The sequence below is a fragment of the Agrilus planipennis genome, unplaced genomic scaffold, assembly GCF_000699045.2.
Source record: "Agrilus planipennis isolate EAB-ADULT unplaced genomic scaffold, Apla_2.0 scaffold174, whole genome shotgun sequence".
Taxonomy (NCBI): domain Eukaryota; kingdom Metazoa; phylum Arthropoda; class Insecta; order Coleoptera; family Buprestidae; genus Agrilus; species Agrilus planipennis.
In genome coordinates this window covers 156,330-172,984 of record NW_020438963.1, presented here as the reverse complement: position 1 = coordinate 172,984, position 16,655 = coordinate 156,330, and the positions used below count along the sequence as shown (strand labels likewise).

The 16,655-nt window shown below is 34.0% G+C and overlaps 1 protein-coding gene across 1 annotated transcript in view; it reads right to left on the bottom strand.

Moving 5' to 3' along the window:
- LOC108739210 (protein Wnt-6) overlaps window positions 1-16,655 on the bottom strand; it is a 56,757-nt gene that overhangs the window by 20,665 nt on the left and 19,437 nt on the right. The window contains exon 2 of the mRNA XM_018473003.1: window positions 6,140-6,360. Coding sequence (XP_018328505.1) covers window positions 6,140-6,360 — 221 coding nt within the window. The remainder of the gene's footprint in view (window positions 1-6,139; window positions 6,361-16,655) is intronic.

The following is a 16,655-nucleotide window of genomic DNA, read 5'->3' as shown; positions in this document are numbered from 1 at the left end:
TTTCAGTTTTATTCATTCAGTCTCTCTGTGAGAGACTCGAATCTCTGAATTAACAATTTTATCGTTCGAGTCTCTCATACAGAGACTGTGAGAGATCCATAAAAACACCTAGGCAATAACTGAGAGACTGTGAAAGACTGTGAGAGACGCTCTCACAGACGCTGAAAGACTCTGAGAGACTCTGAGAGACTGGAGAGAGAATGGAAATTATTGTCTAGGGTTGACAATTAAATCTTTTTAGCGTTGCTCTTAGTATACATTAGTAGCGAGCTAAAAAACAAACCTGAGGATTTTCGATTACTTGCAATCGTAAAAGGCGGTAGCATCTTTTGAAAAATACGATGTGGCATAAGAAAATTCGTGCCAAATTTTAAGTAAATAATTAAGTGTCTAATTTATGTCCAATAACTGCGATTTGAAGCTTAGGGTGATGTCACGCTTTGGTCGAAAGATTTTGAGAGTTCGATTTGTTTAGGACGCTTTTCAGAAAACAGGTGCTAGTTTCAGATAAACGTCGTTGAAAAAAATATATTCCACACTTTTACGAAATTATCCGACAAAGAAATGTGTAGGTACCCATGTAACTTTTATGTTTGGTAAACTTTTTCCCCTACCTGTAGATACAATAATACTAAAGTGAACTTGATTGGGGTAACGAAAAAATAGAGTGTGTGGTTTTGTGTATGCAGAACAATCCCGAACTCAGTGGAGGACAATGGAACCACTAGATTTATAGCTGGCAGTCGCATACCTGAATCAAACCATTTCCAAATTCGTAGACGCGTTCACCCTTCTTACTATGGAATCTCAGTTTTTATTAGGTCTGTCAAGGCATTGGCGTGCCCACTGACCTTTCTGAATTCATAATGCGAACGTCAGAAAGATTCTTTCTTTTAAACTAGAAAGGTAAACAAACTGATCACGGTCATCAAATTCATTTTTTTTTTAATATCTATTTTGGTTCGAAAATTCCAGTAACCTTTTACCAATCATATAGGTACAACAATCACAATATCTTCTACACATTTCTTTCCTTTTTCTTTATAGAAGCAGTATTGGTCAATATCATCGATACCTTCAATGGTCAGACAACAATCGACATGCAGTTTATTTTGAATTATCGGTCTTAGTTTTGGTCTTGATGACATAGCCTTAGTCTTGGCCTTGGTCTTGCTCATTTAATCTGATACTTTTTTTAATAATTATTCCAAGCACAAATTTTTTGATTTACCGACAGAATAATTGTCTTAAATGACGAAATTTTTTGTCATACATACAAGTTTGTCATCACTTTTAAAGATATAGATATGAGAGTTACGAAAATACGAGAATTTGCCCTTCCTACAATACATAAACTAACCCTTCCTAAGTAAAAAATATCGAAAAAAAAAAATAATTTGCCTNTTGTCTTAAATGACGAAATTTTTTGTCATACATACAAGTTTGTCATCACTTTTAAAGATATAGATCTGAGAGTTACGAAAATACGAGAATTTGCCCTTCCTACAATACATAAACTAACCCTTCCTAAGTAAAAAATATCGAAAAAAAAAAATAATTTGCCTCTATATTGCAACCACGTGCTAATCAGACATGAACAAAAAATAATTTTTCGTTTAGTCTTGCGTATTTGGTCTTAGTCTTGCGTATTTGGTCTTGGCCTTGCATATTCGGTCTTGGTTTTAGTCTTGGGGTCTTGGTTTTAGTCTTGGTCTTTTTCGTTCGGTCTTGATTTTAGCCTTGGTCTTGTTCGTTCAGTCTTGGCATTGGTCTTGCTAATATAAAGATGACCTTGGTCTTGCTCTTCAATTTTTGCAAGATCAAGACTGCAAGACCAGAATCAATTTCCTTATCACTACACCAAAGACGAAGCGTCACTGTTGTTTGATATACTAAAACATTTACTTTTATCCTAATTTGATTTTTATTTTTCGTATAGTTTATTAGAAAATTTACTTATTAGTTGAGTGTTGGTTGTTGACAGGTCGTTCTTATTTAGGTATCAACTTGTGTCTAAGAAAGAATGACCGATAACAGACCTGGTACAAAAGTGAACGTTTAATAGCCGGTTAATAAGAGTAAATTGCGTAAATCAGTCAAACGTGAGATAACGTTTTAAGCCCCTCCAGGACGACTGCCATTTCTTAGGGAGCCCTCAAATTAACCGAGGTGTAAAATAATAGTAGGCCGTGTGCAGAGAGATGCGACCAACCGATACGGGGCAGGTAGCGATTATACGATAAGGTCCGGGTTGTCTGTCAGTAAGCTTTTAAATCTTTCAGGCACAATCTTGAATCTTTCAATTTAGATAAAAATGAAACACTGCATCCACAGTTAAACATGCTTTTAGAAGTCAGTTTGAATATATACCTACCATTGAATAAGTCTTGGCCAATTTAACTGCCACCTATCACATCCGACGAAGGAATGCGTTATTCCTTAAAAACAATGTACATATTATACGTGTGTATGTTCGGCTGATGTAACTACTATGTATATGTGTAAGTTGCATCTGCCTTCCTCCAAGAACAAAGATATATAGGTACCTACAACATTAGAGTGATCCTTATTTCGGCAATTTTCAAATTTGGATAGTCCCTCATAAGATTCGAAATTGTTAAATAGATATTCCTTTTTAAGTCTTGATNGTTGCATCTGCCTTCCTCCAAGAACAAAGATATATAGGTACCTACAACATTAGAGTGATCCTTATTTCGGCAATTTTCAAATTTGGATAGTCCCTCATAAGATTCGAAATTGTTAAATAGATATTCCTTTTTAAGTCTTGATCTTAATATTAAACCTTGCCGACATGTAATGTAAATTTTCTGTCTCAACAACATTCAATTTTCAAAAAACCAAACAAAGTTTCATCCATTTTTTTCATCTTATTTTTTGGTCGAAAGCGATTCCTTTGTACAATCAACAGCCTCGAGCAGTCAGGAAATTCCTTGTTTGGAAAGAATTCAGTATCATCACCTTAGTTCAGTTAGTTTGACTTTGACAATTAGTCTGAATATTTTGAGAATTATTTAGACTAGTTTTAAGACTGACAATTTTTGGAAACACATTGTCCAGTATAGTTGTTACGGAGAAAAGAAATTAATTTGCTTTAATATTATTGCCAAGAATCTTTTATAAATATTGGATCAATATCGGACAAACATTGTATTAAAATATAGAAAAATTNAGCGAGACTCGAGTCTCCGTCTCTCATCGAGTCTCTCTGGTGTCGCTGAGAGAGACTGTCAAAAAAACTGTTTAGCGTCTCTGAACGAGAGACTCGAGTCGCTCATAGAGAGATCCTCATTTCGTATCCGGTCTCTGAACGAGAGACTCGAATCTCTGAACGAGAGACTCGGAATCTCTCAATAAGTGGTATCTCGATAAGTTCAACATATTTCAGAGATCCCAGTCTATCTACGAGAGATTCGAGTCTCTCAATTTTTCAGTTTTATTCATTCAGTCTCTCTGCGAGAGACTCGAATCTCTGAATTAACAATTTCATCGTTCGAGTCTCTCATACAGAGACTGTGAGAGATCCATAAAAACACCTAGGCAATAACTGAGAGACTGTGAAAGACTGTGAGAGACGCTCTCACAGACGCTGAAAGACTCTGAGAGACTCTGAGAGACTGAACATTTTTATCTCGGGTAGCTATAAATTGTCATACAATATTGTATCAATATTGAACCAATGTCGTGTGCTACCGGAGAGATTAGCGATCAATAAAGAATGCTGATTATGCTATTAAAGAAAACTGGACGATAAAACATAATAATAGTTAAATTTTCAATGAATTTCGGAAAAAAATGGATTTAATTTCCTTATCTAGCTCAAACTCTAAAACTATTATAAGGTTAAAGTCTGTCAACTTTTAATTTTTTTGAGCAATAACTTGTTTTGGATATGAGTTTCTAGGAAAATAAAAAAAATAAAAAACCACCCTAAGGTACATACGTGTATATTTATAAATGACCTAACGTTAGTTACTTTAATCTGTAAATAATCTTCATAAATCTGACTGTTTTGGTAGTCTTCTTATGAAGTATCTTATTAAAAAGCGTAATGACCATAATACTTGAAAATAAGATCTCTATTGTCATTGTGCACCCCTTGGTGATAAGGATATGATTGGGAAGGTTACACTTATCAAATCATATTAACCATCACAACCACAAATCCTTTATACATTACGTATCCGAATTTTGCCAAAACAAAATTTGTTATTTTTATTTTATATTAATAAATAATTTTGCTTATTTTGTCTTCAAAATCCACGATCTACTACCATTGGTTCAAATACCTGAGTATGAAGTTTAACAAAAGTTGCACCGTCAATAATCTACATAATTATCCGCGATGAATAATTAAGGAAATTACAGAAAATTGCTTGCTTTTATGATCATGTAATTTACAATATTACCGCAGAATGTTGTGGCAATAAATTCGTTTATATTGCTTTACTTAGTAAGAGGGAATTAATGGAAAATTACCATTAACCTTTTTGTCTACATGAGAGTTCTATCGAGAGTGTTGCAGTGACAGATACGTTTCAGATGCATTCTTTATTAATTATTGCTGTTTGAATTAATACATTTAAGTGTATTTTCTGAGAAGTTGTGAGCGTGATTGACGACATGAATGCGGTTAATTAGTTAATTAACGCTCCAGATGTTGTGTGACAGCCTAGTTATCATTCTGATGGACGATCGCAGCGAGCCTTGCTGGTACAGATGCAAGGACATTATCAGGGATTTGTAGTTCTTTAAAAAGAATTAATTGCAAATTATGGGTAATAACTGCCTGTAACACATTAATATACGTGATCAGAATGCTGTCGCTGGAATGTTCACATATTTAACGATATTGAATGTAATTGCAGCCACTTGGTAAAAACCAGATATTCCAGTTTTTTGTTTCTTTCCAGTATTGTTCCCCTTATTATTTTCTTAGCATTATTGCAACCGTGCATTTTAACTATAAAATCTTTGATTAAATGCACTAAACCCTTCATTATATCCACCAGGCTCACCCTTTTTGCTAGTTTATCAGCGGGTTTCTAACATAGCAAACTGTAACGAACGAGTTGTAAAATTCATATTTTTTTTGTATCGATGAAATTGATACAATTTATTTATTAAAATTTATATTCATATTACAAACTAAATATAACTGGTAAAAAAAGCTTAATAAGCTAACTTTACCAACGATTTCCGGATAAGATTTTCCTTCAAAATGCAAGTAAATTTAAACATAGATTTACACCGAGATAAGGAAAATTACCTGAATCAATTGCCAGCAACTTGGAACTTGGAACATAAATGCATGTTAAAATGTTTCAAAAACATGTAGAGAGACTAACTGTACCTTAAACCGGACGTTACCACGTAATTAGTGGAATTTTCAAGAACATTTTGAAGAATTTCAGAATCTTCCAAAATTGAAGAACATTTTAAAATCTAGAAATTTGTCGTACATTTTCAACAACCAGTACCTACACTTCGATACACACGTCCAGTCAGTGAACCTAATTCTAAAACAACTTCAAATATTTTCGGACTTTTCGTACGGAACCAAAGCGTTAAGAAGATATTTTCATCTTCTACTGCAGCCCATGAACAGATCGATTCTACTATCAAATTATCTTATTATCATTGAGAATATCGGGAGATTATAACAGTGAGTGGGTAGGCGAGTGGTTAGTTATGGAGAAATAAAATATAATATGTATTGATTTGAAGTGATAACGGGGTTTGATGGTAGTCTTCTTGGATTGATTCCCCAACTTTGCTATATAGCTAATGTTGCGCCCGATGATGTTGCTGGAAGTCGTTGAGCTGATACTCTCCAGAGGGAGAATCAATCTTAAATAATGGCCTAGTTATATAACCGACTTCGCATAATTTACAGTATACCCTGTTGCGTATGTACAATAATTATTATTGTAAAAGCACCCGAATATTAACTGTTTAAAACCATACACAACGTCATCTTCGTTAAATGGGGGAATCACCGATGAATTGATCGTCCACGCTACTTTTCGGTGTTATTGATAGATATATAGTTGTAATTGGAATTGAAAGTTTCAAGTCCCGTAAAATATGATAATAAACAAGCCGCCGATTAAATTCTCACCTCTTAACAATACCTTTCGCATACTTCTTCTTGTTGTTGTGCAATTCCATCGCCGATATCGGAACTGATACTGACACTCCTTCTGCCCCATTGCCACACCGTTTGCTATCTGTTTAAGAAGTGCCGGCTCGTTTCTGCAAATGTCACCCAGCTTTCCTTTCAATCTTCTCGTCTTCTTACAAATCTGATATGGGTCCATTACAACCAAACTACCTGCTGCCCTGTAACGAGAAATACCCATAAGAATAAATCATTCACATTAATACATGTTTAAACAAGTATCTCTTCATTATTTGACACTAAACTGAATCTATTGGACATACTTTTTATTTGGTTATGTAATAGTTAACAGGTACCTACACTTATACCTACTAATACTAAAAACATTATTCGGAGTTACAGTTATGAGAAGTACCTGGCTATTATAAACACTTTAAAGTCTATAACCAATGATTTCTAATAATTTCAGTCATTCCTGAGATTATTAAGTTCTTGTTTCATCAAACCTTTGACATGAACTCAATTCAAAGTGTTACTGGTCTAAAATTCAAGCGGAACATGAAGTCTTTCGGTCTAAGGAGAGTATGTTAGCAATAAGAAGATTGGAATTACGAAGTGCTATTTAGATTGATTCTCGTTTGAATGAAACTTCAAATGTTACAAGCAAGTAAATTAGGAATGAAATAAGCAGTGCTCGTGGATGAGTTGATAGATGATTCAAACGAAAAAGTAAATATTCCTCGCGAAACATATACCGATAGAGCGAAGTAGGATATATATAATGCTCTTGATTGTAGATTGCGTTTATTGGTTTGGAACGAAAAGTTGAAGCTGTTCACCAAATTTTCGTCGTATATTTAAGCTTGCAAAACAATGAAATAATGTCATGTGTGCTTCATGTGACAAATGAGGGACATTCCGATAGAGGGAAGTTCTTTATGTGGACCTAATAAAAGAATTCAACGATATTGTAGAGAAGGGTGCTTTGTGAATTCTTCATAAGAACCTTATAAGTCAAATAGACCTACAAAGAAATGGCCCTATTTGAAAATAATGAGCTGGTATGATCCAATGTTAATTCTTCCAAAAGTTTTAATCATTTCTCTGCACGATCTTCCACTATCCGTCTTTACTCCTTTTTCTAAATCTACCTACATCTCCAACTAGTCCTTCATGTCTCACACGGTGTCTTTCCCTTTGTAATTTATTGACTTCCATTACACCCTTTATTTGATGAAAGAGGTTCGTACTATCCTCTGTATGAGTGTTATTCGACCAAAGAAGTTAGTAGGTAAATTTCTTCAAAGTTTTAGTGCACCAGATGCCGCAGTGAGATAGACATGGTTTAGGTATACTCGTTAGTAGTTGACGAACTTCTCCACCGAATAGCGTGACCTACAGGTTTAGATTATTGCTTAGCATTCGGGTGGATATCGGTTCGATTCCGGAACTTTCTGTCCTAATCCAAGTTTTTCTGTGGCTTCCTCGGGTCACCTGGGCAAATACTGAGGCAGTAACATTCCTCAGATAATCTTTCACTGTCTTCATTTCGTTTGTCTCATCTTTCTCACTGCAATCCACGATTCCTCAAAGAAGGTTAAAGAGAGTCTTTCGCCCTACGCTCCGGCGTAGTCCGAAGGAACAGTCCGCCCATTAACAATGTTTTACCGCCATTTCCTATTTTCCACTGTTATGAGCACCTTTTGTAAAGTGCCTAATCTTAATATTAAAAGTGAATATGTACGTTCTTAAAAGGTATAAATGTAAAATACCTAATAGCTTCTGTACTTGTAAGTTTCTTAGTAGTATATTTGGCAGTCAATGATCTCTTTCATTTGTTTGTTTGAAAACGTAGGTGACGGCGAAAACCAAGCTAGTCCAGGCCTACTCGACGTTAAGTTTATAAACATTCGGTTTAATACTCAACCGCCATGATTAGTTAATGGCCTCATTAATTCTACTTTTAGAACTAGAAGATGTACTTTATTTTATCTATAAGAATTACGTAAGGTTTTCAGAATTTTTAAGATCAATTTACCTATTATTTGCGAATTTTTCAAAACTAAACTGTACCTACATACAAAGTTATTATTATTAATAATCGAGTTCCTTCAATGTTACAGAGTAGGCAAGATATCCTAAGATAACTTCGCTGATTTCTAGAGTTTCGTAAGCAAAAAAAGAACCTTGAATACAAAATTAATTAACCGTTGTCCGTCTGTTTGTTTGACAAGACCATTTTTCTCAGGAACGCATGAAAGTATAAAGTTGAAATTAATATCAAATATTCAGGTCTGCAATCCCTTGAAGCTGTGAAGAATTCGAACTTCTAATTCAACGCAATCAAAAGATATGACCGTTTATGTCGCATATTTTGACATTCCTAAAGAATTCAAAACCTATAGGGTATTTCGCGTTGACCTAGAATCAAAATCTAGCAAAAAGCAAAGTCCTATAGCAGAAGTAAAGGAAAAAATTTGAGTTACATCACAAGAAAAATATTTTTTTAATTGTAATATCGTAATTATACTTTCTGTGGGGAAACTAAAAACATACTCGGAAAAAGTGGGAAAATCTTTACTACTCGATTCGAGTAATGGACGAACTTTATATTTACATAGCTACAAATTTGTACAAAATTCATAGTGCATTAGACGGACTCGCACTTAACCGGTTTTTCCTTATTCTGATTGAGTTATACTCGGCACCGTGCTTTTAACGAAAATCGTACCTACAAGAGAAGATATTTCTCGTTACTTTCCGTTTTCCACCTCGCAAACCAGATGATATTAATACCAATACATCTCAGTCAAGTTGTCAACACATTTGCAACTTAATTTACATGGTGACCGCCTCGTATTCCTGCTGCTAGTCGCATTGGAATGCAAGTATTAAAAAAAGCTTTTATATTATTCAAACGATATACCTTGTTACCGTGAGTGGGTGGCATTGTAAAAGGAGCTAAGTGGCTATTAAATATTCATTCTCATTCGTATGAATGGATTGGATTGGTTCGTGTGGTAAACAAGGTGACAGTTTCTTATCGACGGAGGTGTGAAAGTATTGATATCGGACACCTTCCAATCAGCGAGAGGCTCGTCCCCTAGCAAACTATTGGTCGTTGGTCTTCATTATTCCAACGGTTACATCATGTGTGCAGGTTTGTTACCAACCAGCAGGACACCGCGAAGTCAAGGTAAACCGATTACCCATCGTGATCGTCGAATTCATTTTTACCCGTTTGCCATTTAATCGCTTATAAGCGAAATTCATTGATTTAGAAATTGATACCACAAAATTATTCAATGCCTGTGAGGTGCTAATGAGACTTTTTAAAAAATTCTTTTTTACAAGTCAACATTTTCTCCATCTTCATAGCACTCCTGGAATTCGAATATTGGAATTCGCTTCAGCTGGTTGGTTACAGCATGTGTCCCAAAATGGCATCCCTTGAAGTGAGTTTTCAATCTGAAGAAGACGAGAAACTCATAAGGGTTCATTTAGGGTGAATAAGGGACTGAGGAGTAAGAGGAGTTATTTTACTGATCAAAAATGTTGTGTAATAAGGCGCATAATTATAATGCCCAGTTGTTCTTGATATTTGGTCTCACTCGCCTGACCCGTATGCGAAATCTTTCAAGACCCTCTCGGTAAATGTGGCGACTGTTTGGCCTTGAGGCACAAACTCTTTGTGGATGATTTTCTGACTATCAAAGAAACAAATCAACACGATTTTGACTCGTAACTAGCTCATTCTTGCTCTTTTGGGCTTTGCAGAGCCTGGAGTATGTCATTTCATACTCTGGCGCTTAGTTTTCCGGATCGAATTCAAAAATCCACCTTTTCTCGTCCAGATCATTTTCAATCGATTCCAAAAAGTCACTGCACTTTTCGTTCCTGACATACTGTTGTTCCTCCATATGATTTTTGGAACCATTTTTGAACTAGTTTTTCTCATATCCAGTTCATTGGTTAAAATTTGACGAACGGTGGTGTGACTCAAATTATACTGCTCCCGATCATTCTGACAGTTAACCTTGAAATTCCACTGCGTGCTTCATCTTCCATAGGTTCTCTTGCTTCCGAAAATGTCTGAAACTACCAAAAAACCTGAGCTCTTAACAAACCATTGTCTCTGTATGTTTGCTGAAGTTTTGCAAAGATTTCCGTTGCACTGTAAGTCTGTAACAAAACCTGTTAGCACACCGTTGCTCCAAATTGATGTCACTCATTCTTAGAACGTAGATGCTTGTACAATATGTTTCATGAAAACAATTACTACAGACAAGTAAAAAAACTGTAGCCAATTCATGCTTGTACTGAACGCATATCACATGTTAATATAATTTCCTTCCAAGTCTTGTGTTTCAGTATTGTCACATCGATCGCTATGTTGATAGTTTCGTTACTCAAGTTACATGCCTCGTATATATGTGGGTGAAATTACTTATCATCTAATATTTTCTCATGGATCACATTTTATGGCCTTACCTATCTCGTAGCGTTTTACTCAATGCTGCAAAAATATCCGTGAAATACTGTCCAAATTGAGATTTGATTTTGATTTTTCTCTTGGTGAGCATGATTGTTGTATTGCTTTCCAAAAGAAATTCACTTCCTGGTCAGTGCTAGATTATCAAATTTATCATAGTATAGGTATACCTTCCACCATTCAATGGATAGACGTTAGAAGTAAAAGTGAACAATGACTATAGTGTTTTAATTACTATTAATTACTGATTATTAAGTGTATTGGTGTTTATATTAGATGTTTTTGTCCCAGTTATAAGTTCCTTTAACGATTTTAATGAATTTTCTATTAAACGTTTATAAAAGTAATTCCACAAAACCTCGCCCTTTTGTTGTCAATAGGAAACATTGGTCCACAACTGCGGCACTGTAACACGGTGTGAATAATTATCCTTAGATAAAATAACGTTTTATCTCTAGATGGTCCAAATGAAAGGAAAAATACAATAAATTTAAAATTGAAATATCAACTTTCTACCACACAATAAATATTATTAACTTAACATTAAGTATCTAGTTATGAATATTTATGTCATACTTATTTACCATTTACGAATGTTAACTGTCATTTAAAGTAGGCAATTGCAATATGTAATTGATTTTATTAGCAGTTTTTGCAGTACCTAAGTACAATAATTTCCTAGTAATAATTTAAAATGTTATACGGACAATTAGCAACTTTCTAGCGTGTTTGTGGTAATAAACTTGCACTTAAACAGATCTATAGGCATGAATAATATTAATTTTGATTTTTATTCTTACTTATATTTCAGTAGGTAATTGCTACTGAATTTAATTTTAATGCTCAACATGCAACATACGTAAGTGGTCTAGGTTTATAATAATATAATTGCTCTACCTAATATCAGTAGAAAGTGGATCACTAACAAGAGTTAAATTCTTCTATTAGGTACCTAGGTATTTACATAATTAGGATTTAGCCGATTGTGTAAGTATATTAAAAGAAAATTGTTTTTGTTGTAATTAAGAAATAAAATTCTGAAACATTAATGTAATCTCTAGTAGGGGCATATGTTACAGCCGAACTCTCCAATTAAAAGTCCTATTATGAATCCTATGTAAAATTTACATCGTATTTATATTTATCTGATCGATATTCTAAAATTTCGCTCCACGTAGATTACCCTAGTCCAGACAATATTAATAAAATACATGCTATACCTACTGGATAATCTGGCTGAACGTTTAGTAAGTCGCCATCTAAAACACCTGTGGTTTCCTTAGGGTTATCTGATAACCTTATTAGATGCTTGATGATAAGATGAGAAATCTATTTGGAATGGTACTTGTTACTTCACAATTCAAGATCAAGGTTCATGTCAAACTAAATTATTCCTGTGTGAATGAAAAAATGAGATTGGGCTCATTCTCAAAATATCACTTCACTATCCTGCATTCAAATTTTTTTGTTTATTTCATTGATACACTTTATAGAATGTAACCATGGAATATAGTACTCGGTCCTTTAGCCTATTTGTATCTAGAAAATTTACACTATATTTCATATTTATCTATAATTGATGAAATTACCCCTAATGCATTTCACATCATTGATTGACTTGTCTATGCGTGGAAAACACTATTACATCAATTAGGGATAAAAATGCTAATTATGGTGCATGATTGTACTATAACGAGGTAAACACAAAGTACCTTGTTTAGTGTAATAAAATTAATTGTTTATTACTGCAAAAGGTTATAAAAATTTTGCTAATTAAAATGACATTTTAACACAGGCTAATAACCAGAAGGAATGTCAAGTTGTTTTTATATCCGCGCCAACTAATATTAGTTGGGTAATTTAGTTGTAAACAATAGTTACAATACTTTGATTGAATAGAAAAATTTTAAGATCATTATTGTCTGTACTGATGTTTGAAAAGATTTTCACTTATTTTTAGCGAAATTGTGGTAGACATTTTCATAACGGTATGTATTATATCCGCGCCAACTAATATTAGTTGGGTAATTTAGTTGTAAACAATAGTTACAATACTTTGATTGAATAGAAAAATTCTAAGATCATTATTGTCTGTACTGATGTTTGAAAAGATTTTCACTTATTTTTAGCGAAATTGTGGTAGACATTTTCATAACGGTATGTATTGGTTATCGGAAAAAGTACCTATCTGGGGCCCTTGCTGTTCCGATTAAAGTAACTTTTCCGGTGCATTTTGTGGGGATTTTCTCGAATTTATTTCTTATTTCTGTCTTTCAAGACTTTGCCTTGGATAAATATGAAAGAGCTGGTAGGATTTATTTAGGTAGGATGAAAAAGTGAAGAATAAGATAGTAAATGAGATACCTAAGTAGAATGATATGATAAAAAGAGAAAAATTTAAGTTCGGACATACTGTGGGTACTATTCTTATACAAAAATAGTATTTTAATACTTTTTCAGTACTTTTATTTGAAGTACTATCTAGCACGTGTTTCAACATGGTTTTGTATATTTTGTAGAGACCCTGGCTATCGGCCCCAAACGCCCTCACATATATCCGGCATTAGTGACAAAATCCTAATTTGTTACATCTGGCATTTTTATTTGTTATTGTACTTGACTTTTAACTTAATACATCCTTGTTACCATAAAAATAAAAGCAGTTATATCACAATGCTTTTCTTACTGCAGAATTTATAGATTAACTCATCATTATCATAGGTTGTTAGTTCTAAGACTGGTTTGACACGCGGCTCCACTCTTTCCTATCCTATATTAATCTTCGCATTTCCCTAAAACTAGAACGTAACACGTCCTTAACTATTTGTGAATAGTAACTACATATATATATATATAGTGATGAGTAAATCAGTACCAAGATCAAAACTGTCCCAGTCAAATACTTCCAATCTTGATGTTGCTATTGGTCTTTCTGATACAGTGTCGGTGTTGGTCTTGCTGGTAGAGTCTCGGTTTTTTGGTTTGGTCTTACGTGTTAATTAATCTGATATTTATATTTTTTTAAACAATTCTTCTAAGCACAAATGTTTCTATTTACTGATACAATACTTGTCTTAAATGCTAAAATGTTCTGTCATATATGCAATTTATACGAAAGTATATTTTTTTTTTTGAATAACAGTGTTTGCAGCACAAGAAAAATGGACAGCCCCTAGAAAAAAGGGGTAGTACCGTATTTTTGTTTTAATTTTTGTTCAAATTACGGCATCGAGATAGTAAGTCGGTACTCAAAAATTTAGAGACATACTCAATAATATTCCTGAAGAGCGGACCTATTGTACGAGTATGAACATATCACTGTAAAAATCCATTTTCGGATTATCCAGCTCTCCGATTATAACTCGCATTTTTGCGTTCAGCACCTCGTGCATTTATGACTCGTTCAGAAAACATGACGGCTGTTGCGTAAAATCCAGTATGTAATTAATCATTACTTGGTACAAAACGTATCATTAACTAAGAAGGTAATTGCACAGACATTTACAATAATATGTCGGATAGGTGGAGAACGTAAACTTAATAGAAGCATCACACATCACAGCCGTATCCTAGTTGCAAAAAGCAAATATATGCGTAGTAAATTAGAAGGTCGTTCTGCTAATTCAGATAATTGTTTAAAAAACATCCACTGACGAAGAAGTCACAAAGTCAACTTTCGCTTATTTATTCAGTTGTCGTTTGACAAGACGTGGAAATTGTTCGTGGAGCTCAATAAGGTACGACGATCGAGCAAATAATGATTTTATTTACTATATCGGTAGGTAGAAGGACTTTCGAATCTTTTTAAACGTTAATTGAACACAAACCGACGTACCAAGTGTGTTTCACAATTTTCTGTAAAACTTGTACTTGGTTCACTTTCAGCGAAGTAAAATATTTTTCATTTCAATTATCGCCTTCGGATAGTTTGACGTTCTGAAACGTGTTAAATACAGAACCTAGCGTAAGATAGGTCGGGTTAAACAAGTTTACTTCACTTTAAACCTAAAAACTTAGTCGATGACTGATAGAAGAAACACAGAGAGCACGCGAGACATTCGGCTTATTTTTAATTCATCTTTAACACTTCCTCCACTGTATGACTTCGTGTAGATATTTTCTTTCTGCTGTGTCTTACATTATACTGTTCAATGTAACTCTGACAAGAAACGAACTTCCGTACCAAATAGCAAAAAACAAGTTTGCATTCCAACATAGGCCACCTACATTATATACGCATATCTAACAGGTAACCAACCACTACAAGCTCTAAAGATGTATATTATATCTGAAACCTTCAACCTATTAAAATTTGTTGTATGAAATGTATTCCAGAATATCACAAAACACGCTTCTGATTCAAAGTATGTCTAAAAAAACTAAAATAGTGTATATAATTTTGTATTTAATAAATGAAGTTACAAACATTAAAAGCTTCTTTGTTTTAATATTTGCCTACAGGTAATAGGTGCTGAAATATAACTAATATTATTCTAGGTATTAATTGCGTACGTTTCTTTAGTAATTCTATTGTTTCAGGTGATCCTTCCGAATTTCCCACGAAACGTCACATTTTTTAACATCTTAAGACAAGACTAATTATTCACTTCATTTCACATTCAGTGTAATAAGTATGTGTTTATTGTGTCTATGAAGTTTTTACCAAAAGTGCTAAATCAAGGGAAATGACAATGTGGTCAATAAAACACAAAAGTGACTTAAAAAATTGAATAAAACCACATTTAATGAAAAAAAAGGCATTTTACAAATACTGTATACATATATTGCCAGTGTCGAATTTTGAAGGCCGTAGGTCTACCGGGTTTTGGGGGCGCCGAGCTCCACGGGGCACCAAGCGTCACACATCAGTAAAAAATAAGTATAAATGTAATAAATAAACTGTAGACTACCCAATTATTATTGTCAGTGTGTCTACCTTCTTATATTCTAGTCCGTAACTGTTAAATTTTTTAGTCTTTTCCATTAATTTTCCTAATTACTTAAACTCATATTCTATTGTGGCAAGCCGTAAAAATTAATGTGGTCTATAAGTCACGACTTTGAAGACACTTGTTTCGGTTCACACATTTATAGAATAAGCCGTAAAGTTTGTAAATAGTTATGTTAACTACTTTCGATATAAGATCGATTTTGGCCAGAACCTTGACGTTTATAAATATCTATATTTATACAAATAGTTCCAAACATTTTGTCGGTACTGTATCTCCATCCGAAGTCATAGATCTTGTTCGTATTCCTCGTTGAAATCAATAATAAACTCGAATCACGTCTCAGTTGCATCAATCACTGCAATAGTTGGAATAGGTGAGATAAAAATTCTAGCGATGCGATGTAGCGTTCGTTGAATTTCTGAATTGAGGAATAAATACCTAATTTTACACCGTCATTTGTCCATTTTTTATCGACAATTAACCGGTTGCAAAACAAGGAAACGTAGCTGCTTTAAAAATTACTTTTCATTAATGAATTTACTGAAAGGGAACCTTTACTACTTAATCACGTGAGATTAAACATTTTAAATAGACAAAGTACCGTCTCATTAAAGATGTCATGCCGATGTAATTTATTGGAGGCCGACTGCATATATGAATGCACGAATGTGCACATGTGTATAGTGTATCCACTGTACATATGTACACGAAGTCGACATCCATAATTTCACTTTTATTGGGCACAGTTTTAAAAGAATCAAATGCCTATTCAATCCGGAAATTTATTGCATTTTTGATGAATAAGCGTTTCCTTTTCGCTAGCATGATACACATCATCATACCCTCGACAAAAATTTTCAGTCTCTTTCCAGTCTCTCAGAGTCTTTCAGTCTTTCGGCGTCTCTGAGAGCGTCTTTTAGTGTCTTTCACAGTCTCTCAATTATTACCTAGGTGTCTTTATGGATCCTTCACAGTCTCTGTATGAGAGACTCGAACGATAAAATTGTTAATTCAGAGATTCGAGTCTCTCACAGAGAGACTGAATGAATAAAACTGAAAAATTGGGAGACTC